This window comes from Hypanus sabinus, chromosome X1 (assembly GCF_030144855.1).
Source record: "Hypanus sabinus isolate sHypSab1 chromosome X1, sHypSab1.hap1, whole genome shotgun sequence".
Lineage (NCBI taxonomy): Eukaryota > Metazoa > Chordata > Chondrichthyes > Myliobatiformes > Dasyatidae > Hypanus > Hypanus sabinus.
This window is the reverse complement of record NC_082738.1, coordinates 22,008,286-22,032,651: the sequence shown is the minus strand read 5'-3', so window position 1 is coordinate 22,032,651 and position 24,366 is coordinate 22,008,286. Positions and strand designations below refer to the sequence as shown.

Below are 24,366 nucleotides of genomic sequence, written 5' to 3'. Positions count from 1 at the left end.
ATTTAAAATTTTGAGAGGGATAGATAGAGTTGACGTGAATAGGCTGTTTCCATTGAGAGTAGGGGAGATTCAAACGAGAGGACATGATTTGAGAGTTAGGGGGCAGAAGTTTAAGGGAAACACGAGGGGGTATTTCTTTACTCAGAGAGCGATAGCTGTGTGGAATGAGCTTCCTGTAGAAGTAGTAGAGGCCAGTTCAGTTGTGTCATTTAAGGTAAAATTGGATAGGTATATGGACAGGAAAGGAGTGGAGGGTTATGGGCTGAGTGCGGGTAGGTGGGACTAGGTGAGATTAAGGGTTCGGCACGGACTAGGAGGGCCGAGATGGCCTGTTTCCGTGCTGTGATTGTTATATGGTTATATGGTTACCTCCTCTCCCTTACTCTCTTTCACTTTCCTATTCTCCGTTCCCCCCCCCCCCCCCCCGGTACAGGGTCGGTAAAAACGTCTCAGCCAGATTGATACTGGCCTGATTTAAACCGCTCTCTGTCTCAGCTGCCTTTCTCGACATGCTGCGAGTGATCGCGCATGCGGGATAGATCTTGGAATCTAGGGGCGGGACCGCAATGCTCACCGGCCGGCTCGTCAGTGTCATTGCTGACCAAACCTTACCACCGGCTAAATCGTTACCAAGAAGGACGTCCGCGTCAGTTCTCGGGAATTCTGTTCGCACCCCCATTTCAACTGGTCCAGATACCAGCTCACAATCCATAATGATCCTATGCAAGGGCACCATTTCCAACTCTTTTCCTATTCCTTTCACAGCTACCATTCCCGTCTTGCGACCAAAATCCAGTACCTTACTGCTAATCAATGATAGTTCAGCCCCCATGTCTCTCCAGATCTGTACTGGAACTGGTGTGTCTCCCTCTCTCACAGACGCGGTTCCGTTTGACATACAAGTCTCAGATCCTTCTCGTACTCTGTCTACCCGGGGCTCTCTTGTCGATTTACTGATTACCACGGCACACCCGATAGGGACTGCTGCTTTCCCTTTTCCTGTCTCTTTCCTCGGAGCAAAGCACTTAGATGCAATATGCCCCCCCCCCCCTTTCCACAATTAAAACAGGTCAAGCCCAGAAATCTCTGGCTGTCTTGCCTTTCCCCCTCAACCTTATCACTAGCTCCCGGCGGGATCTCTGCCTCAGCCGGTGGGCTTTCTCTATCGTTCCCACGGTCTCTCTGGGAACTTTTACTCAAGGAAAACTTTGTCTTGTGGGTTAGGGCATATTCATCTGCGAACCTAGCAAATTCTGAGATGGACTTATTCGGCTTCTCATTCAAATACATCCGGATATCCTCCGAAACACAACCTTTAAATTCCTCAATCAGAATTAACTCCCTGAGATGCCAAAAATCCTCTTCCACTATTTCTGCTGTACACCAACGGTCCAAGAGCACACCCTTCTCATAGGCAAACGCGGTTGACGTCTGATTCCCCCCTTTCTTTAGATTTCTGAACTTTTGTCTATACGCTTCAGGTACCAATTCATAACTCCGGAGAATGGCCACTTTTACTTTGTCATAGCTCTCCGCCTCTTCCTCCTCCATGGACAACGTCGTATATGCTCGTTGTGCCTTCCCTTTTAACACACTTTGTAACAGCGCCACCCACTAATCTCTGGGCCACTTCTGATTCACTGCCACCTTCTCAAAAAGCAAGAAATAACTATCAACATCCATCTCCTTGAGCGGATACTAACCTCAACTCCCGACTAACATTAAACCACTCCTCTCGGTCTGACCCTTGATCTCTTCGCTCTTGCCTTAAGTTCTCCATCTCCAAATCATGTTTCCTCTGTTTCTCTGCCTCCCTCTCCTTCTCGGCTCTTTCCTTTTCTTTCTCAGCTCTCTCCCTCTCTTTCTCGGCCCTCTCTCCTTTTCAGCTGCTTCCAGCTGTTTTAACTGAATTTCGTGCTCCCTTTGTTTCTCAGCCCTGTCCTGCTCCCTTTTCATCTCTAACTCCTTTAGCTGGAGCGCATGCTCCCTTTGTTTGTCGGCTCTTTCTTTCTCCTTCTCAGCTGCTTCCAGCTGCTTTATCTTAATTGCATGTTCCAACCTTAATTTCTCCAACTCTAACTGAGCCGTCCCACTAGCTGGTACCTTTTCAGGGATATTTTCCAATACCTCAGCTGCAAACACATTCTTCCCAATATAATACTGAGTTATTGCCCTTCGCACCTCCCGCTTTTTCATGGACAACCTCACCTCTGCGAGGTTTAGCCCTTTCGCCAGATTTATCAAGTCCGATTTGGTGGCCGCCTCCAGAGTCGGGTTTTCTATAAATTCATCCACATCTATCTTTGCTGGTTTCCCGTCTGGCTACCCGCGTAACCAGATCCAAGTTTGGACTTACAAGCCCGATTCACTGGCCTCCCAATTTGGTGTCAAATCCTGAGACAAGAACCCCAATTGTTACGTACCCCGTAACTGGGTCACTTACCAGCAAAGATAGAGAGGTCCGTTGAAGTCTGTTGGTACTATTTTTAATGGTATTTATTGATAAAAATACACAAAAATAATATCAATGCAAACATACAGATAATATACATCATCAATACTAAATCTAAAAGTGCGGGTATAATAATAATCAATAAGAAATAGCTCTATCGTTGTCTAGGAGATAACGTGTTGTCCGATGGAAATATAAAAGTCACTTTAGTTCATTCAAGCTGCAGCTTTTGGTTGGAGAGAAAGACGGATGTTTAACTTGCCCATTCCTTTTATGATGTCAATCCGAGAGTCGTTGGGGGCTGATTTCCCCTTTGTTGTTAGCTAAAGCCGTGCTTCCGTGGTAAAGGCCCACCAATTCCAAGGCAAATGGAAAAAGACGTATGTGGGCTTTTCCACCGGCTTTCGCTATTATGCTGTTACAGGAGTTCTAGCGTTTCTTCTGGTGCGTCTAAAGCAGCTGTTCCCCAGACCCTCTTTTATCCCGACTCACGGGGTCTCAGATGTCAATCAGGGTGGAATGATGCCATCCCCCAACCAGCCCACGTTGCCTGAGGGCTTCCATGAAGCATAGTATTCAATACACAATTCCGTCTCCAAGAGACAATGACCTGTTCCGTGGCTTTGTATCGCTGGGGCCAGGACATTCCAAACGTCTCTCTCTCATTTCCTGGGTCTCCTGCCCTGACTTAATAGCGATCTTGTGATTCTCAAAAAGGAGGGTGGGGGCACAGGCATAACAAATGCTAATTCCTTCATTCCTAATATACCCTCCCTCCTTCTCCCTGTTCCTCCATCATCTATTTATTCCTCTCCACCCTCAGCCTCAACGGGGTAAGTTGGGAGTTCACCTGGTATCCTGGCTAATATTTATTTCTCAACCAAGGCTACCAAAATTGATTTTAAAAAGTAGACATTGTCACATTGCTGTTTGTGAGATCTTGCCATATACATATTGGCTGAGGAAGGCTGAGGAAAGTCCATCTCCCATCCCCCATCCTCGTCACATTCTACAGGGGTTGTATTGAGATTATCCTGAGCAGCTGCATCACTGTCTGGTTCGGAAATTGCACCATCTCGGATCTCAAGACCCTGCAGCGGATAGTGAGGTCAGCTGAGAAGATCATGGGGGTCTCTCTTCCCGCCATTACGGACATTTACACTACATGCTGCATCCGCAAAGCAAACAGCATTATGAAGGACTCCACGCATTCCTCATACAAACTCTTCTCCCTCCTGCCATCTGGGAAAAGGCACCGAAGCATTCAGGCTCTTACAACCAGGCTATGTAACAGTTTCTTCCCCCAAGTGTCAGACTCCTCAATACCCAGCGCCTGGACTGACACCTTACTGCCCTATAGTCTTGTTTATTATTTATTGTAATGCCTGCACTGTTTTGTGCACTTTATGCAGTCCTGGGTAGGTTCTGTAGTCTAGTGTAGTTTCTTTCTGTGTTGTTTTTTACGTAGTTCAGTCTAGTTTTTGTACTGTCGTGTAACACCATAGTCCTGAAAAATGTTGTCTCATTTTTACTGTGCACTGTACCAGCAGTTATGGTCAAAATGACAATAAAAGTGACTTGACTTGGTCACGTTATTTCTGACGCTGCCACTGTGACCACAGTTCAAAAGTGCTTCTTTGGCTGAAGGGCACAACCAGAGGTCATGAGCAACAGTATAGAAATGTACATCTTTATTCCCCTGTGATTTGTTACTTAATTTTCTTTCTGTTTCCACATTTCATACCAAAGTGCAGTGCCTGGGCTGTGCTGTTTCTGACCATTCACTTCTGTTCTTCCCCAGTGATGAAGACAGGAGAGAGTGGATTGACCATCTTCAGGCTACTGACAAAAGAGAACATCTGGATCTGGGTTCAGGCAAATGCCCGACTGGTCTATAAAAATGGGCAGCCCGATTGCATCATAGCAAAGCAGAGACTTTTAACGTATGTATTTACTTGTATTTACTACACAGAACATAGAACATTACAGCACAATACAGGTCCTTCGGCCCACGGTGTTGTGCCATCCTTTTAACCTACTCCAAGATCAACCTAACTCTTCCCTCCTACATAACCCTCCATTCTTTTGACACCCATGTGCCCATCTAAGTATCTTAAATTTCCCACCTCCATCACCACCCCTGGCAGTGCATACCAAACCCTTACCACTCTCTTTTTTTTAAAAAAACAAAACACCTATCTCTAATATCCCTTTACTTTCTGTCAATCACCTTAAAATTTTGCCCTGTTGTATTAACCATTGTCACCGTGGGGGGGGAAAAGGCAGTAGCTGTCTCACTCTACCAATGCCGCTTATCATCTTGTACACCTGAATCAAGTCGCCTCTCATCTCCTTCACTCCAAAGAGAAAAGTACTAGCTCACTTAACCTTTCATCATAACACATGCTCTCTAATCCAGGCATTATCCTGGTAAATCTGCTCTGCACAATCTCCCAAGCTTACACACCCTTCTGATTATGAGGCAACCAGAACGGAACAAAATATTCTAAGTGTGGTCTAACCGGAGTTTTATAGAGCTGCAGCATTATCTCTCAGTTTTTGACCTCAGTCCCCTGACTAATGAAGGCCAACACACTATGCGTCTTCTTAACAAGCCTATGAACGTGCATGGCAACATTCAGGGATCTATGGTTGTGGACTCACGGTCCCACTTTACCTCCAGGGTAAAGAATTCTGCTATTAACCCTGTATTCCACCTTCAAGTTTGACCTTCCAAAGTGTATCACTTTACATTTTTCCAGATTGAGCTCTGTCTCCCTCTTGTCAGCCCAACTCTGTATCCTGTCAATGGTCTCTTGTAACCTACACTAACCTTCTATGCTATCCACACCATCAAACTTCATGTCATCTGCAAACTTAGTAATCCGCCCTTCCACTTCCTGGTCAAAGCCATTTATAAAAATCACAAACAGCATAAATATACTGTTCAATTAAAATTTTGAGCTGATTAGAAGAAAATAGCTGTGAAATAATTATTGCAAACTTTTATTTCAGGATGAAGAAAGATACAGTTTTAAAAAGAAATCTTTCTATTTTAACTGTTCTCTATTTTATTATTTTGTCCATGTAATAAAACTATCTGTATTCAACATTACTGGTTGGTGTATGGCAACAAATGAGTTACCAGTCCCGTTTTCTAGAGTCATGAGTCCAAATCTCACCCAGGCAGATGGGTAACTTAAATTTAGTTACTGAGATAATCTGAACTGAAAAGCTAGTAGTAGTTATGGTAGTCGTATTCTGTTTGGAAAGCTCTGGTTCACTGTGTCCTTCAAGGAAAGAGATTTTAATCAGTACCCAATCTGGCTGAAATGAGACTGCTGACCGACAGCAAAGTGGCGGGCAATGAACCACCCTCTGAAATGCCAGCAAGCAATTTGGTCCCAAAGCAATCAAGGATCAGTCTGTAGAGGAATGTTGCCAAGCTGCAGGAGTGTGTACTGAGGGATGCACTGAAGCTTGGTGAAACCACCACAAGGTCTCGCAGTGGAACACATTATAGGGTTCTTTCGTTACTCGACAGGGTGGGGCCTGGTCAATGAGAAAGCCCGTCAGTCATTGTAGTAGTGTACCACCCCAGGAGGCAACATGAGTGGCAAGAGTGCTATTGTTCTTAAAATGCAATGTTAAAATGTTTACAAACATACGAACAAAAAGACATTGCACAGTTGATTCTTGTAAATATGTTTTTATTATGGATTAAGTTTATTTTGGATTTGAAAAATTAGGGATCAGGATTAGTTGCTCTTACCCAGCTATGCTCGCACTCCGAGGGGAAAATAAAATGAAAAGAACTACTGTAGTACTAACAGCACAATGGTGTAACCTGGGCTGAATACTGAACTCATTGTGACAGCAACCTGATTCGATCCTGACCTTAAGTCTTAATGGAGTTTGCATGTTCTTCCTATGATTGCATGGGTTTTCTACAGGTGGTTCTAGTTTTCTGTAACATCGAAAGATATGCAGGCCAGTAGATTAACTAGCAACCATAAATTGACCTTGATGTGTAGGTGAGGGATAGAATCTGGGTGGAGCTGAAGGGAATGTGGGGAAAATAAAATGGGATCAATGTAAATTAGTTAATGGCTAGCATGGACTCAGTGGGCCAAAAGGCCTGTTTCCCTGTTTTATGACTCTGAGTAAGTTGATTGTGAACTTTTCTGTCATGTTGCTCTCATGTGTGTCTTGCCTGTGTGCTTCTGCCACAGTAACTCTTTGCATATATGTGCTTCTTATTATCCTGCTTGTCAAAGTCTCCATTAAAGAATTTAATTATTTTTCCACAGGGATAAAGAAGGGATTGATCACTTTAGGAAACGCACAATGCCATTCCAACTTCCATTCTCAAGTGGGGAGGCTGTCTTGTATGATAGCGTTTCTCCTCTATTTGAGGTCACCAATCCATATCCGTCTGAGAACGGTAATTCCTTTGTGGTAAAGAATGGATGCACGGATCCAAACTCAATCATTGGAGCCATGATGAGCCAAGACAAAGCGGTGTACATCAGGCACCCAGCAGTGGAGCCCAGGTACTCCTTAAGTCGAATTGGCAGAGCAGTTGCCAATGGATCAACAGTCAATGCACCATGTCTCTCAAATGGAGAGAAGAATGTAAAAGAGGAAGACCTCGGCATCGAACAAGAAGATGACCTATTGTCCACATTGGATGACATGCTCCAAAGCGATAATGGCGAGGGGTTGACTGGCCTCCCTGATGTACTGGAGAGCTTGGCACCAGAAGACTTAGAGCTCATGCACTGGGTAGAGAACACATTGAGCATGGACGTGGAATGCCCCCTCAGTGACGTGCTGACAAATGACCAGGTTTTGTCTTATGTCCATGAATCACTAAAGAAGGAGAGTTCACACCAACAATCTGAATTGCAAGAGGATTTAGGTACCGGGGATCAATTGCCTGAATGCTTGGGGACGTCGCAGAGACAAGCTAATAGACCGCCTCTGATAGCACCATTGCACTTGCAACAGAGCATGCCATCAATTCCTCAACAGTCTTGCAAGGCAAGTTACTTGCCCCAAGAAGCAATGCAACCTTGTAGTCGAGCACAAAGCATGCCACAGCAGGACTTGCTTCAGCAGCAGAACATGCATTGGCCTCATTCTCTGCAGCAGCAGTATGCACAGACCTCTGGTCCCATGCAGCAACAATGCATCCAGCAGTACAGCCTTCATAAGCAGCGGGCTGTGAGACACGACCCTCATTTGCAGCCTCCCAGTCAGCAACTGTCAATGCAGTACCACAACCAGCAGTCATACCATTATCCACAGCAGTCCAACAATTCAAGTCCATCCTCGGTCACTGGACTAAATCCAGCTGCCCCAATGAACTACAGCAGCAGCAACGGATACTTGACAACTGCACAGAGCTGTAGAGTTAACCTGCAGCAAAACACATCCCTATTTAATTCACCATCCAGTGCACCTCCCTGTGTTGCCCCTTCTCAACAGAGCAGATTTGATTTCAGTCATCCAAGCACTGCAGTAGCGAGTCATGGATATGAGAGTTGCAATCAAGCAGGCTGGTTCCCTGGACCAAACCAACCAAATGAGATGGCATTTCCACATTTCAGCTCCACAGCATCTCGTGTGAGTGGGAAGAGTACGAATCATCCTGCATTTCACCCGACACTGACAGTCCCATTATCTAACATGAACAAATACTCTTACTTGCACCCCGAAGAACAAAGTAGCTGGTGTACTGTTGATTTGTACAAGGTAAGCCTGAGATTTTAACTTGGTTACCTCGCTACCTAACTAATTTTCTTATCCGATGTTTCTTTTTTGCTTTTCATTGTCAGATCTGGAGCAGGTCCAAATGCAGCCCACACTAGAGAAAGATGAGGTGATAAGGCTAATTCTGTGCCCTTAGAACCCGACAGAGGCAGAACATTTTATATTCATTAATCAGAATCAGGTTTATTATCACCGGCATGTGACGTGAAATTTGTTAACTTAGCAACAGCAGTTCAATGCAATACATAATCTAGCAGAGAGAGAGAAAAAAATAACAAACATAATAATAAATAAACAAGTAAATCAATTATGTATATTGAATAGATTTTAAAAATGTGCAAAAACAGAAATACTGTATATTTTAAAAATGTGAGGCAGTGTCCAAAGATTCAATGTCCATTCAGGAATCGGATGGCAGAGGGAAAGAAGATGTTTCTGAATTGCTGAGTGTGTGCCTTCAGGCTTCTGTATCTCGTACCTGATGGTAACAGTGAGAAAAGGGCATATCCTGGGTGCTGGAGGTCTTTAACAATGGATGCTGCCTTTCTGAGACATCACTCCCTCAAGATGTCCTGGGTACTTTGTAGGTTAGTGCCCAGATGGAGCTGATTAAATTTACAACCTTCTGCAGCTTCTTTCAGTCCTGTGCCATAGCCCCTCCATACCAGACAGTGATGCAGCCTGTCAGAATGCTCTCCACGATGCATATATAGAAGTTTTTGAGTGTATTTGTTGACATGCCAAATCTCTTCAAATTCCTAATAAAGTAGGAATTCCTAATTCCTAATAAAGTATAGCCACTGTCTTGCCTTCTTTATCACTACATTGATATGTTGGGACCAGGTTAGATCCTCAGAGATCTTGACACCCAGGAACTTGAAACTGCTCACTCTCTCCACTTCTGATCCCTCTATGAGGATTGGTATGTGTTCCTTCGTCTTACCCTTCCTGAAGTCCACAATTAGCTCTTTCGCCTTACTGACGTTTAGTGCCAGGTTGTTGCTGTGGCACCATTTCACTAGTTGGCATATCTTACTCCTGTACACCCTCTCGTCACCACCTGAGATTCTACCAACAATGGTTGTATCGTCAGCAAATTTATAGATGGTATTTGAGCTATGCCTAGCCACACAGTTGTGTGTGTATACAGAGAGTAGAACAGTGGGCTAAGCACACACCCCTGAGGTGCATCAGTGTTGATCGTCAGCGAAGAGGATATGTTATCACCAATCTACACAGATTGTGGTCTTCTGGTTAGGTAGTCGAGGATTCAATTGCAGAGGGAGGTACAGAGGCCCAGGTTCTGCAACTTCTTAATCAAGATTGCAGAAATGATGGTATTAAGTGCTGAGCTATAGTCGATGAACAGCATTCTAACGTAGGTGTTTGTGTTGTCTAGGTGGTCTAAAGCTGTGTGGAGAGCCATTGAGATTGCTAGTTAGTTGGCATGTATTTATATTCTTATATTCAAAGCAGTTCCACATTCTTTTGAAAATATACAATTCACTGGATGTTCAGGTAACTGAAACATTCAGGATTGTGACTGATAGATTTATATTAGGCAAGGATATCAAAGATATTGTCAAATAAATGGAGTTAATATTGGGTCAACCCTGAGTTGATTGAGTGATGGAATGGAAGTATAAATGGTCTGCTCTTGTCCTGATGAAACATATTTCCAACACTTTAAGATTTTTGAGGTTGACTTGCGCCTATCAACTTCATCCAGCTTCATCCTTCATCCTCTCGGTCTCCATGGGTTTGGTTGGACAGTGGTTATATTGTGGTAAGCTACCTTGAATGATCATGAATCCTTTGTGCCAGGGAAGAGTTGGGAGACCTCAATTGCTCAGAGAAGTAGGGGTCCCTTGCTGATGTTTTAGGTGGCAGAAGAGTGATGCTTGGGTGAAGAACTCTAAATGTGGCAATTCTTGAGGAGAGAGTACACCAGTCTGTTGGCCTATTAACCAAATCCACTTAATCTCAAAATGGAAATGTTTGCAAAATCTGCTTGTTGATCTTATTTTTTAAAAAAAGACAATGAACTAGGAATTTATTATTATGCTGAAGATTGTGGTAACCAATGGTGGTGCCTATTTCTGAAGAAATAATTTTTTACTTCCTCATTCTTGTTCTTTAAGATGTACTGCATTTCCCCTTTCAATATACAATCTGTCAGTAGTTTTCACCTAGAACAACATAACTTCCACTTGTAAAACATTATGGCCCAATTTGGTGGCAGACAAAGCAATGAGGTGCAACCCTGTGCAGACTGATTGGCTGTCACACACTTTGAAACACAAAGCCTTTCAACTTAGTCCTTGGAAAAGATCCTTCTGTCCTGCACAGTGAATCAAAAGTTAAGGTCCAATTGCAGCATTACTGGGAATAGTCAGTATTTCCTGGCGATATCCACATCTCATGAATGAATAATAAGAATTCTCAAAGATATATATGAAGGTACACATGAAGAACAATCAGAAAGGTGTTGGGGCTCAAAAGGTTAAATGCATGATGACAAGTTGTGTAAATATGTATTCCTTGATCTCAGACAGTTGGAGGTGATGGACCAAATCAAGCTCTTTGAAATAATTAACACCTCATAGTCCTGATTTTATTCTCACAAATCAATAAATATGTTGTAAAAAAAATCACTCCCTACTTGTACATAGTTTTCTCCTTTTACTTCTTCTTTCTCTCCTTTCTTTTCTGTAAGTGTATACCTCAGATAAATATTACTTGGAGATTTGGGGCAAATTAGACCATATGATATACTTGTACAATATCTGGAATACATCTTATGGAAATGTTTGATGAGCTTCAATAAAAAATAAATTACAAAAAAAAAAATAAAGGATTTCAAACTGATCAGTAATGCAGAACTGCAGTGCAAGGAGATGCTGGCTTAAAATTAGTGAAAGTCTACTTGGAAGTGAAATTAGGGAAGAGCTTTTTGTGCACTGGTTTATAAAATGTAGAATTCACTCTGGTGCTTGATGGTAGATGCTTGGATAACAACAGCAATGAATACATGAGAACTACACAGATGGACAGATTTTTCTTGGACAAATCTTGTAACCTAAATGTCTGCTTTGGGTACGTTAATTGAGCTAAGGAAGAATAGTCATTCAGATAAGTTGAAACTCATGTGATAGTCCCACAAAATTTCTTTCCCCACAAAGAAGGCATCATAGACAGTATGCTGCTGTAACTGGTGTTTGGATAATTTTAATTCTGATTGGGAGTCCTTGGTGGACCTGTCACAAGAAGATTATAATGATCCAGAAAAGACTTGGAGATGGTGAGCATTCTGGTGAGAGTTGATGTGGATTTATGAAAGACTCATTTGATGGAGTTCTTTGATGGTGTAAGTGGTATGGTAAATATGAAGGAACCAGAGTATATGAAATATTCAGATTTTTGGAAGATCTTCAGCAAGGTTCAAGACATTTGTTTGGCCAGCAAGGTTAGAACAGATGGAAATCAGAATCAGGTTTAATATCAATGGTGTATGTCATGAGATTTGTTAACTTAGCGGCAGCAATACAATGAAATGCATGATAAATATAGGAAAAAATAATTACAGTAAATATATACAGTGCCTAGAAAAAGTATTCATCCCCCCCAGAAGTTTTCATATTTTATTGAATCACAGTGGTTTTAATTTGGTGCTTTTTTTTTTGACACTGATTAACAGAAAAGGACTCTTTTGTGTCAAAGTGAAACAGATCTGTACAAAGTGATCTAAATTACTCTTTTTGAAGGAGACAGCGAGGCTTTGAGAGGAAGTGCAGCAGCGGCCATTTTCAAATTGCGTCTCAGATCGGAGTTCTGAGAGGCAGGACTACGCAGGTGCGTGAAGGAGGCCTGGGAAGGAGGGAAGATATAAAAAGAACGCAGCCTTAAGCAGCGGGCAGCGGAGTGAGCCGGGAGCAGAGTGTAGTGCTTGGGCTCAGAGGGCTTAGGCGGAAGAGGGCACAGTAGGCTTATCTTTTAGTTCTTGTATTTTCAGTTATTTGGGAGGTATGAGTGTGAGGGCAGCTTGTTGTTCTCGGTGTTGGATGTGGGAGATCCTGGAGTCTCCGAGCCTCCCGAACGTCCACATCTGCGCCAGGTGCGCTGAGCTGCAGCTCCTGAGGGACCGAGTTAGGGAACTGGAGCTGCAGCTCAATGACCTTCGCCTGGTCAGGGAGAGTGAGGAGGTGATAGAGAGGAGTTACAGGCAGGTGGTCACTCCGGGACCACGGAAGGCAGACAGGTGGGTCACGGTCAGGAAGGGGAAGAGGCAGGTACTAGAGAGTACCCCAGTGGCTGTACCCCTTGACAATAAGTACTCATGTTTGAGTACTGTTGGGGGGGACAGCCTACCTAGAGGAAGTGACAGTAGCCGGGCCTCCGGCACAGAGGACAGCCCTGTAGCTCAGAAGGGTCGGGATACAAGAAAGAAGACCATAGTAATAGGGGACTCAATAGTCAGGGGTTCAGACAGGCGGTTCTGTGGAGGTGATCGGGAGTCCCGGATGGTAGTTTGCCTCCCTGCTACCAGGGTTCGGGACATTTCTGATCGTGTCCAAGATATCCTGAAGTGTGAGGGTGAGGATCCAGAGGTCGTGGTACATGTAGGTACCAATGACATAGGTAGGAAAGGGGAAGAGGTCCTGAAACGAGAGTATAGGGAGTTAGGAAGGCAGTTAAGAAGAAGGACTGCAAAGGTAGTAATCTCGGGATTACTGCCTGTGCCACGCGACAGTGAGAGTAGGAATGGAATTAGGTGGAGGATGAATGCGTGGCTGAGGGATAGGAGCAGGGGGCAGGGATTCAAGTTTCTGGATCATTGGGGCCTCTTCTGGGGCAGGCGTGACCTGTTCAAGAAGGACAGGTTACACTTGAATCCTGGGGGGACCAATATCCTAGCGGGGAGGTTTGCTAGGGCTACAGGGCGGACTTTAAACTAGTAGGATGTGGGGTGGGGGGGCGGGAATCAATTTGAGGAAACTATGGGAGAGGAGGTTAGTTCACCAGTAGGGCAAGTAAGTAGACAGTGTGTGAGGGAGGAAAGGCAGGTGATGGAGAAGGGATGCGCTCAGCCCGAAGATGTAGGAGAGAAGAAAGAAAAGGATAGTAAATTTGAATGCATTGTTAGGGATGAAAAGAGAGGAGGAGGTGGAGAGTATCTTAAATGTATCTATTTTAATGCTAGGAGCATTGTAAGAAAGGTGGATGAGCTTAAAGCGTGGATTGATACCTGGAATTATGATGTTGTAGCTATTAGTGAAACATGGTTGCAGGAAGGGTGTGATTGGCAACTAAATATTCCTGGATTTAGTTGCTTCAGGTGTGATAGAGTGGGAGGGGCCAGAGGAGGAGGTGTTGCATTGCTTGTCCGAGAAAATTGTATGGCGGTGCTTTGGAAGGATAGATTAGAGAGCTCCTCTAGGGGGGCTATTTGGGTGGAATTGAGGAATGGGAAAGGTGTAGTAACACTGACAGGAGTGTATTATAGGCCACCTAATGGGGAGCGTGAGTTGGAAGTGCAAATGTGTAAGGAGATAGCAGATATTTGTAGTAAACACAAGGCGGTGATTGTGGGAGATTTTAATTTTCCACACGTAGATTGGGAAGCTCATTCTGTAAAAGGGCTGGATGGTTTAGAGTTTGTGAAATGTGTGCAGGATAGTTTTTTGCAACAATACATAGAAGTACCGACTAGAGATGGGGCAGTGTTGGATCTCCTGTTAGGGAATGCGAAAGGTCAGCTGACAGATGTATGTGTTGGGGAGCACTTCGGGTCCAGTGATCAATATAATTATGGAGAAGGACAGGACTGGACCTAGAGTTGAGATTTTTGATTGGAGAAAGGCTAACTTTGAGGAGATGGGAAGGGATTTAGAGAGAGTGGATTGGTTCAAGTTGTTTATGGGAAGGATGTAGTAGAGAAATGGAGGTCATTTAAGGGTGAAATTATGAGGGTACAGAATCTTTATGTTCCTGTTAGGTTGAAAGGAAAGGTTAAAGGTTTGAAAGCACCATGGTTTTCAAGGGATATTAGAAACTTGGTTCGGAAAAAGAGGGATGTCTACAATAGATATAGGCAGCATGGAGTAAAGGAATTGCTCGAGGAATATAAGGAATGTAAAAGGAATCTTAAGAAAGAGATTAGAAAAGCTAAAAGAAGATACAAGGTTGGTTTGGCAAATAAGGTGAAAGTAAATCCGAAAGGTTTCTACAGTTATATTAAAAGCAAGAGGATAGTGAGGGATAAAATTGGTCCCTTAGAGAATCAGGGTGGTCAGCTATGTGTGGAGCCGGGGGAGATGGGAGAGATTTTGAACGATTTCTTCTCTTCGGTTTTCACTAAAAAGGAAAAGGATATTGAATTGTGTAAGGTGTGGGAAACAAGTAAGGAAGTTATGGAACCTATGACAATTAAAGAGGTGGAAGTACTGGAGCTTTTAAGAAATTTAAAAGTGGATAAATCTCTGGGTCCTGACAGGATATTCCCCAGGACCTTGAGGGAAGATTGTGCAGAGATAGCAGGAGCTCTGACGGAGATCTTTCAGATGTCATTAGAAACAGGGATTGTGCCGGAGGATTGGCGTATTGCTCATGTGGTTCCATTGTTTAAAAAGGGTTCTAGAAGTAATCCTAGCAATTATAGACCTGTCAATTTGACATCAGTGGTGGGTACATTAATGGAAAGTATTCTTAGAGATAGTATTTATAATTATCTGGATAGACAGGATCTGATTAGGAGTAACCAGCATGGATTTGTGCGTGGAAGGTCATGTTTGACAAACCTTATTGAATTTTTTGAAGAAGTTACGAGGAATGTTGACGAGGGTAAGGCAGTGGATGTAGTCTATATGGACTTCAGCAAGGCCTTTGACAAAGTTCCACATGGAAGGTTAGTTAAGAAGGTTCAGTCGTTAGGTATTAATGCTGGAGTAATAAAATGGATTCAACAGTGGCTAGATGGGAGATGCCAGAGAGTAGTGGTGGATAATTGTTTATCAGGATGGAGGCCGGTGACTAGAGGGGTGCCTCAGGGATCTGTTTTGGGCCCAATGTTGTTTGTAATATACATAAATGATCTGGATGATGGGGTGGTAAATTGAATTAGTAAGTATGCCGATGATACTAAGGTAGGAGGTGTTGTGGATAGGGAGGTGGGTTTTCAAAGCTTGCAGGGAGATTTATGCCAGTTAGAAGAATGGGCTGAATGTTGGCAGATGGAGTTTAATGCTGAGAAGTGTGAGGTTCTACATTTTGGCAGGAATAACAAATAGAACATACAGGGTAAACGGTAGCGCATTGAGGAATAACAGTGCATAGTTCCCTAAAGGTGGAGTCTCATGTAGATAAGGGTGTTGAAGAAGGCTTTTGGAACGCTGGCCTTTATAAATCAGAGCATTGAGTACAGAAGTTGGGATGTAATGTTAAAATTGTACAAGGCATTGGTAAGGCCAAATTTGGAACATTGTGTGCAGTTCTGGTCACCAAATTATAGGAAAGATATCAATAAATTAGAGAGAGTGCAGAGACGATTTACTAGGATGTTACCTGGGTTTCAGCACTTAAGTTACAGAGAAAGGTTGAACAAGTTAGGTCTCTATTCATTGGAGCGTAGAAGGTTGAGGGGGGATTTGATCGAGGTATTTAAAATTTTGAGAGGGATAGATAGAGTTGACGTGAATAGGCTGTTTCCATTGAGAGTAGGGGAGATTCAAACGAGAGGACATGATTTGAGAGTTAGGGGGCAGAAGTTTAAGGGAAACACGAGGTGGTATTTCTTTACTCAGAGAGCGATAGCTGTGTGGAATGAGCTTCCTGTAGAAGTAGTAGAGGCCAGTTCAGTTGTGTCATTTAAGGTAAAATTGGATAGGTATATGGACAGGAAAGGAGTGGAGGGTTATGGGCTGAGTGCGGGTAGGTGGGACTAGGTGAGATTAAGAGTTCGGCACGGACTAGGAGGGCCGAGATGGCCTGTTTCCGTGCTGTGATTGTTATATGGTTATATGGTTAATTACAAATATAAAACACAAAATAATTGATTGCATAAGTATTCACCCCTTTAACATGACACACCGAATAATCACTGGTGCAGCCAATTTGTTTGAGAAGTCACATAATGAGTTAAACGGAGATTACTGTGTGCAGTCAAGGTGTTTCAAATGATTGTAGTTAAAATACCCATGTATCTGGAAGGTCCGACGGCTGGTGAGTCAGTATCCTGGCAAAAACTATATGATGAAGGCAAAGCAACTCTCTAAAACCATGAAAATGTTATTAAAAAGTACAAGTCAGGAGATGGATACAAGAAAATTTCCAAGTCACTGAATATCCCTTGGAGTACAGTTAAGTTAATCATCAAAAAATGGAAAGAATACAGCACAGCTGTTTAAATGCCTAGAGCAGGCCATCCTCAAAAACTGAGTAACCAAGAAGAGGCTGGTGAGGGAGGCCACCAAGAGACTTATGAACTCTGGTTGAATTACAAGCTTCAGTTGCTGAGATGGGAGAGACTATGCATACAACAACTGTCGCCTGGTTACCTCACCAGTCACAGCTTTATGGGAGAGTTGCAAAGAGAAAGCCACTGTTGGAAAAAAATCTCACATGAAGTCTCAGCTAGGGTTTGACTATAATGGGTAGAGCTTTGCTCCAAGAGAAAGAGAGGATTTTTCAATCAGAGAGTGGTGAATTTTTGGAATTCTGTACCCCAGATGGCTGTAGGGGCTTTGTCATTGTGTTCATTCAAAGTTGACTTCACTAGATTTCAAGGTGAGTACATAAGTCACCAAGGCATAGAAGCCTATGGGCTAAGTGCTAGTAATGGCAGTAGTGTGATTGGGTATTTGATCGTTGACGTGGATGTGGTGATCCCAAGAATGAGCTTCTATGTTGTATTGTAGATTTCTGGATAAAACAGAAATCGAGACTTTGATTATAAGGTATGCCGTAGGAGCAGCATTAGGTCATTCAGTCTATCGTGTCTGCTCTGTCATTCCATTATGCCTGATTTCCTATCTCTCTCGTCTCCATTCTCCTGCTTTCTCCCTGTAGCCTTTGAAGTCTTGACTAGTCAAGAGCTTATCAACCTCCTCTTTAAATATACCCAGTAACTCGGCATCCACAGTTGTATGTGGAAATGAATTTAACAGATTCACTACCCTTTGGCTATAGAAATTTCTCCTCATCTCTGTTCGAAATAGATGTCCCTCTATTCTAAGATTCTGCCCTCTGATCCTAGACTTACCCCACTGTAGGAAACATCCTCTCCATATCCACTCTATCGAAGCATTTCAATGTGCAATAGGTTTCAATGAGGTCCCCTCCCATTCTTCGAAACTCCAGTGAGTACAGGCCCAAAGCCATAGTCATACATTAACCCTTTCATTCCTAGAATAATTCTCGTGAACCTTCATTGGACCCTCTCCAATGCCAAGACATCTTTTCATAGAAAACGGGCCCAGACTGCTCACAATACTTCAAGTGTGGTTTGACCAATGCCTTTATAAAGCCTTGGCATACATCCCTGTTTTTATATGTAACCCCCTGGGTTGCCTCAGGCTCGCTCTGCTCGTTCTCATCTAGGGGGAGCAGCCTTCAGCCCCGCCAAACTGGGTAATCAACTAGTGTGGATGCTGTGTGAAGTCCCCGCCTCGCCAAAGAACAAACAGGACACCATATGTGATTAAATGATTACAGTTTATAAAGATTACTATAACTAACTAATTAATAACGATACAGTATACATGAAGGAAAAGAAAATAAAGAAAAGGCGCCAAACTTATCAAAGTCTAAACCATTTCGTGCACAACCGTTGGAGCTCAATTATTGAAGTCTTCTGGCCACCATTCGATCCCCTCCGAACTCCTCGACTCGCAGCTCAGGACCACCTGAAGTGGTCAACCCAGCACATCTGTCATCATCTCCTCTCCCCAGGTTACCTCCTGGCCGTGGACCCCCGCTTGGGGTCTGTTCCTCGCCCAGTTTACAGCATCACGTCCTCTCTCTCTCTCACCCCCTTGCGCCGAACTCCCCAAAAGCCCGCCAACAATAGCTTACAGACTCAGAAGAAAGAACAACATTAATCCCAATTGGTTTACAAAGGAATACAATTCTCGTTATCAGTAAATATTAACCCAAACAAGCTTCCAGCACTCTCTCGCAACAAAGAAGCATTCCTACTTTTAACAAAACAAAGAAGCCATTTTGTTTACATTGTAACAAAGAAAAAGAAGAAACCCCCTTTACATATACTCTGGTTCTAGCGAAATGAATGCTAACATTGTATTTGCCTCCTTACCACTGACACAACCTGCAAATTAACCCCTATGGAATCCTAAACAAGGGCTTCCAGGTCCCTTTGTACCTCTGATTTTTTAAAATTTTTTCCCTGTTCAGAAAATAGTCTGTGATTTTGATCCTTCTACCAAAGTGCATGACCATACACTTCCTGACACTATATTCCATCTGCCACTTCATTGCCCATTCTCCTAATCTGTCTAAATCCTTCTGCAGACTCCCTGCTTCCTCAGTACTAGCTACCCCTCCACCTATCTTTGTATTTTGACGTATAGCGTAAAAAGTAGTGATCCCAACACTGACCCCTGCAGAACACCACTAGTCACCAGCAGCCAATCAGAAAAGGCTCCCTTATTCCCAATCTTTGCCTCCTGCCAGTCAGTCGATCTTCTATCTATGCTAGTACCTTTCCTGAAAGACCATGGACTCTTATCTTGCTTGCAGCCTCACGTGTGACACCTTGTCAAAGGCCTTTTGAAAATCCAAGTTAGTGACTCTCCTTTATCCATCCTGTCTATTAATTCCTGAAAGAATTCCAACAGATTTGTTAGGCAAGATTTTCCCTAAGGAAACCACACTGATATTTGTCTATTTTATCATGTGCCTCCAATTACGCTGAAACCTCATCCTTAACAAAGGACTATAACAGTTTCCCAACCACTGAAGTCAGGCTAACTGAATTATAAAATTTCCTTTCTTCTGCCTTCCTCTCTTTTTAAAGACTGGATTGACATTTGCAATTTTCCAGTCCTCCAGAACCATTCCAGAATTAAGTGACTCTTGAAAGATCATCACTAATGCCTTCATGATTTCTTCAACTACCTCTTTCAAAACCCTGGGGAGTAGTCCATCTGGTCCAGGTGAGAAATCTACCTTGAGACCTTTCAGCTTCCCAAACACCTTCTCCTGAGTAATAGCAATGACACTCACTCCTGCCACCTGACACTCTGGCACACTGCTGGTGTCTTCCACAGTGAATACTGACGCAAAATACTTATTAAGTTCGGCCGCCATTTCTTTGTCCCTTATTACTACCTTTCCAACATTATTTTCCAGCGGTCCGATATCCACTCTTGCCTCTTTTTTACTCTATATATCTGAAAAAGCATGTTGTATCCTCTTTAATATTTTTGGCTAACTTACCTTCATTTTTTTTGTAATTTTTTTAATTGAAGTTTATCATCAAGCAAATATTTCCATAAGATGTATTTCAGATACTGTACTTGTATATCATATAATCATATTTGTCACAAATCTCCACATAATAATTATCTGAGGTATACACTTACAGAAAGGAGAGGAGAGAAAGAACAATCGAAATAAGAAAACTTTGTACAAAGTAGGGAGTGGTTTTTTTTACAACATATTCATTGACTTGTGACAATAAAATCAGGCCTATAAGGTGTTGTGTAGTTAAACTAATCTTCCCAATATGAATCAAATTGTTCTAACTTATGATTAACAGATGCTGTTATCTTCTCCATTTTGTAAATGTCCATTGTAATTTCCATCCATGTGTTTCAAGTTGGGCTCTCCTGTGATAACCATTTCCTGGTAAGAGTCTTTTTACCAGCCACCAGCAGTATATTCATTACATATTTATCTCTTTTCAACCATTCTTGAGGTATATGCCCAAAATATATGGTCTTGCTCCCTAAGGGTATTTCACATTTAAAAATGTAAATTTGTAGAATGTAACTTAATCGATCTACTCCCTGAACAAATAAGAGCCAGGAAACGTGAGTAATAAAAAAAAAGGTAACAAAGGTGTGATTCCAAGGTTGGGGTCTCTAGATGATTGTGGGTTGAGCTAGAAGAAACATCTAGCCCTGGGGGATAGCCCCTCCTACCTGTGAGTTGAGGGCCCCCGCTGCAGTACCGATAAAAGTAAGTTTTTTTTTATAGGTTTTTATAATGTCCATTACACAGAAATGATTTGCCTGTGTATTCCTCCCATGTATGTATACTCATTTAGGTGGGGGAAAAAGGAGTGAATGAATGAATTTAAAAAAAGTAATATAAAATCCACGTTAAGTAATTCTCGAGATAGGTATATCACCGTCTATTTTTGCTTCCATTTAGTTTATCAACTCTTTTAAAGTTAGCCAAACCTTGTGGCTCTTCTGGAGGAGGTATGAGGCCTGTCATCGGGGAACTCACAGTCTCTTCCTAATATCCTTCTCTCGTCTTCTTCCCGTCCCCTGCTTTCTCGGTTCTCTTACTATTTCCCGAGCAGAGCGGGATAACTGCTCAGCCAGGCTTTCCCTTGGTCTGACCACGCTAACGGACAATCCTCTGTTGTTCATGTCTGTGGTCACCTCTTCCACCGTCTGATATAGCTGTATGCCTTCTTCGTAAAACACCCTCAGTTTAGCAGGGTACGGGGTTTGGAATTTAACCTTTTCTTGCTTTAATATTCATTTTGCTTTGGAATATTCCTTCCGCTTCTGTAGGACTGCTGGGGAGTAATCTTGATCGAAGTATATTAACTTCCCGTTCCAGAACATCCTCTTCTTTCCCCAGGCCCTTTGTAGAATCTCCGCCTTGATTTTGAATTGAAGGAATCTAAGTACTATTGAGCGCGGTATACTTTCGCTGTCTCCGGAAGCCCTCGGGACAAGCGCACGATGCGCCCTCTCAATTTCAATCTCCAGTGCTTCCTGCAGCACCTTTTCTGCAAACTCCATCATCAACAACCCCTTCGCTCCTTCAGGAACATTATAAATCCTGATATTTTTCCGTTGTGATCTTCCCTCCTGGTCAAACAATTTACTTTCCTGTTGATTTAATATTTTGATCATCTTGCTTAGTATCTGTTCCACGTTTTGCACGCGATCTTCCACCTTCTCAGTTCGTGTCTCTGCCACCGCTATTTTCTGATCGACGTTGGTGAGCTCTGACTTGATATCATTGAGTTGCTGTTTTATATCTTTTTGAAACTCCCGTATCTCTTCCAAAATCCTTATCGTATTTGCTGCTTCGCCTGAACGAGGCCCAGCATCAGCCTCGCCACCACGCGCACGTGTAGGAGAGCCGTGCGTTGTACGCCTCTTCCATAGGCTCCACAGTGTTGCTTTTTTTAATCTCCATTCTTTTTCCCCATTCTTGCCCCCCTTATCAATTCAGATACTTTCAAAAGATCTTATATTTGATGGATTAATGAAGCAAATATGAGTTTTTCCGGAGGAGCTCTTGATTTAAGCTGCCATTCTGGACGATGACATCACCGGAACCCCACTTACCTTCATGTTTCATTTTTTTCCCTCTTTTAATGGCTGCTTTAGTTGCCTTCTGTTGGTTTTTAAAAGCTTCTTAGTCCTCTAACTTCCCACTAATCTTTGCTGTATTCTATTCCCTTTATTTTTCCTTTTATGGTGTTTCTTACTTCCCTTGTTGGCCACAGTTGCATCATCGTGCCTTCAGAATACTTCTTTTACATGTATCTATCCTATGCTTTCTGAATTGCTTCCAGAAACTCCAGCCATCATCCCTGCTAGTGTCCCCTTCCTATCATCTTTCGCCATCTCCTATCTCATGCCTCTGTAATTCTCTTTATTCCACTGTAATAATGATACATCTAAACTTTAGCTTCTCTTTCTCAGTCTCACTGTCTCGCCACATGGCTTTAGATCACCTGGACAACACAAACACCTACGTCAGGATGCTGTTTATTGACTATAGCTCAGCATTTAGTACCATCATTTATATAATCCTCATAGAGAACTTGCAAACCTAGGCATCTGTGCCTCCCTCTGCAAATGAACCCTCGACTTGCTAACTTAAAGACCACAATCTGTATGGATTGGTGATGACATATCCTCCTGCTGACGGTCAACACTGGTGCACCCCAGGGGTGTGTGCTTAGCCCACTGCTCTACTCTCTATCTACACATGACTGTGTGGCTAGGCATGGCTCAAATACCATCTATAAATTTGCTGACGATACAGGTGGTGACAAGAGGCATACAGGAGTGAGATAAGCCAACTGATGGATTGGTGCCGCAACAACTACCTGGCATTCAACGTAAGTGAGACAAAAGAGCTGATTGTGGACTTCCGGAAGGGTAAGACGAAGGAACACATACCAATCCTCATAGAGGGATCAGAAGTGGAGAGAGTGAGCAGTTTCAAGTTCATGGGTGTCAAGATCTCTGAGGATTTAACCTGACCCCAACTTATCGATGTAGTTATAAAGAAGGCTAGACAGCGGCTATACTTTATTTGGAGTTTGAAGAGATTTGGCATGTCAGCAAATACACACAAAAGCTTTTATAGATGTACCGTGGAGAGCATTATGACAGGCTGCATCACTGTCTGGTATGAGGGTGGGGGGATTCTACTGCACAGGACCAAAAGAAGCTGCAGAGGGTTGTAAATCTAGTTAGCTCAATCTTGGGTACTAACCTACAAAATACCCAGGACCTCTTCAGGGAGCGGTGTCTCAGAAAGACAGCATCCATTTTTAAGATACCTCCAGTACCTAGGGCATGCCCTTTTCTCATTGTTACCACCAGGTAGGAGATACAGAAGCCTGAAGGCACATACTCAGCGACTCAAGAACAGCTCCTTCCCTTCTGCCATCCGATTCCTAAATGGACATTGAACCCTTGGACACCACCTCACATTTTTTTAATATACAGTGTTGTTCTTTGCACGTTTTTTAGATCTATTCAATATACATATACTGTAATTGATTTACTACTTATTATTTTTTATTTTTTCTCTTCTGTATTAGGTATTGCATTGAACTGCTGCTGCTAAGTTAACAAATTTCACATCACATGCCGGTGATAATAAACCTGATTCTGATTCTTTCTCAAACTTCAGGGTGAATTCTATCACATTATGATCATTGCCTCCTAAAGGTTCCTTTATCTTGAGTTCCCGAATAAAATCTGTGAATAAAGCTGGAAAGTGATGCTGAGGTCAAAGATCTGTCATGATTTATTTGAATTGCAGAGCAAGCTTGGGGCTGAATGGCCTGCATCTTGCTTATTCTTCAAATCCATCAAACTGCCTATGAGAGGAAAAGTACACCACTAGGGTCTGGGGCTATGAGGGAGATGAGTCACACATGGAAAAGAGATTCGTTGGGCAGAACACATTGTCATTTTTATAGAACTTGATTTAATAAAGGTCAGTTGTAAATGGATTAATGGTTCCTTTAAAATAACAGAGCTATTTCAATCTGAGTTTCAGCTGGGATCTCTCTCATGCCCTGAGTTTAGAAGGTTGTAAGTTTGAGTCCCAGTCTGAAAATATAAGTATCAAGCTTCTGCCTGTTACTGAGAGAGTGCTGCATTGTTGGAGCTAATGTCTTCCTTGCCTTTTTTGAAGAAAACTCTACTTTGCCAAAAACAGATACACTGTTCATTTACCTTGTTGCTGTTTGTTTGATTTTACTCTGCATGAAGTGGCTGTCAAGTTTGTTTACATAATAGAAGCACTAAACTTCCCAGCAACCAACTGTATGTGAAGAACTTGCAGACATTTCTGCGAATGCATAATATTAAGTCCTTTTAATTCACTGTGCTGAGGATCTCCTTGTGTTTTCCCTCATGGGCTTGAGAGAAGAGAAACTCTGGCCTTAATAACTCTCAGCGCTTGTAGGGACTTGTCCAGTACCCTGACACAACTATCTGTTTGTCACTGCATAGCCACCCAGTATCTGATTTTAATTGAAATAAACATTGCAATCAAAATGCAAGCACAACTGGGTGCTTTGCAAATGTGGTTGCAGTTTGGAAAAGAAAGAAATACTTGCATTTCTATGGTGCCTTTCTTTTCCCTTTCACTGTCCAAAGCAATAATGGATTTTTCAAGTGAAGCCA

At 42.7% G+C, this 24,366-nt stretch overlaps 1 protein-coding gene across 3 annotated transcripts in view; it reads left to right on the top strand.

Moving 5' to 3' along the window:
- The window catches only part of LOC132384678 (aryl hydrocarbon receptor-like), a 190,684-nt gene that overhangs the window by 123,644 nt on the left and 42,674 nt on the right, over positions 1 to 24,366 (top strand). For all 3 annotated transcript variants that reach the window (XR_009508982.1, XR_009508981.1, XM_059956040.1), the window contains exons 9-10: positions 4,254 to 4,395; positions 6,763 to 8,209. Coding sequence is in view for 1 of the 3 variants with exons in the window: in XM_059956040.1 (XP_059812023.1) it covers positions 4,254 to 4,395; positions 6,763 to 8,209 (1,589 nt within the window). In the remaining 2 variants the exon portion in view is untranslated. The remainder of the gene's footprint in view (positions 1 to 4,253; positions 4,396 to 6,762; positions 8,210 to 24,366) is intronic.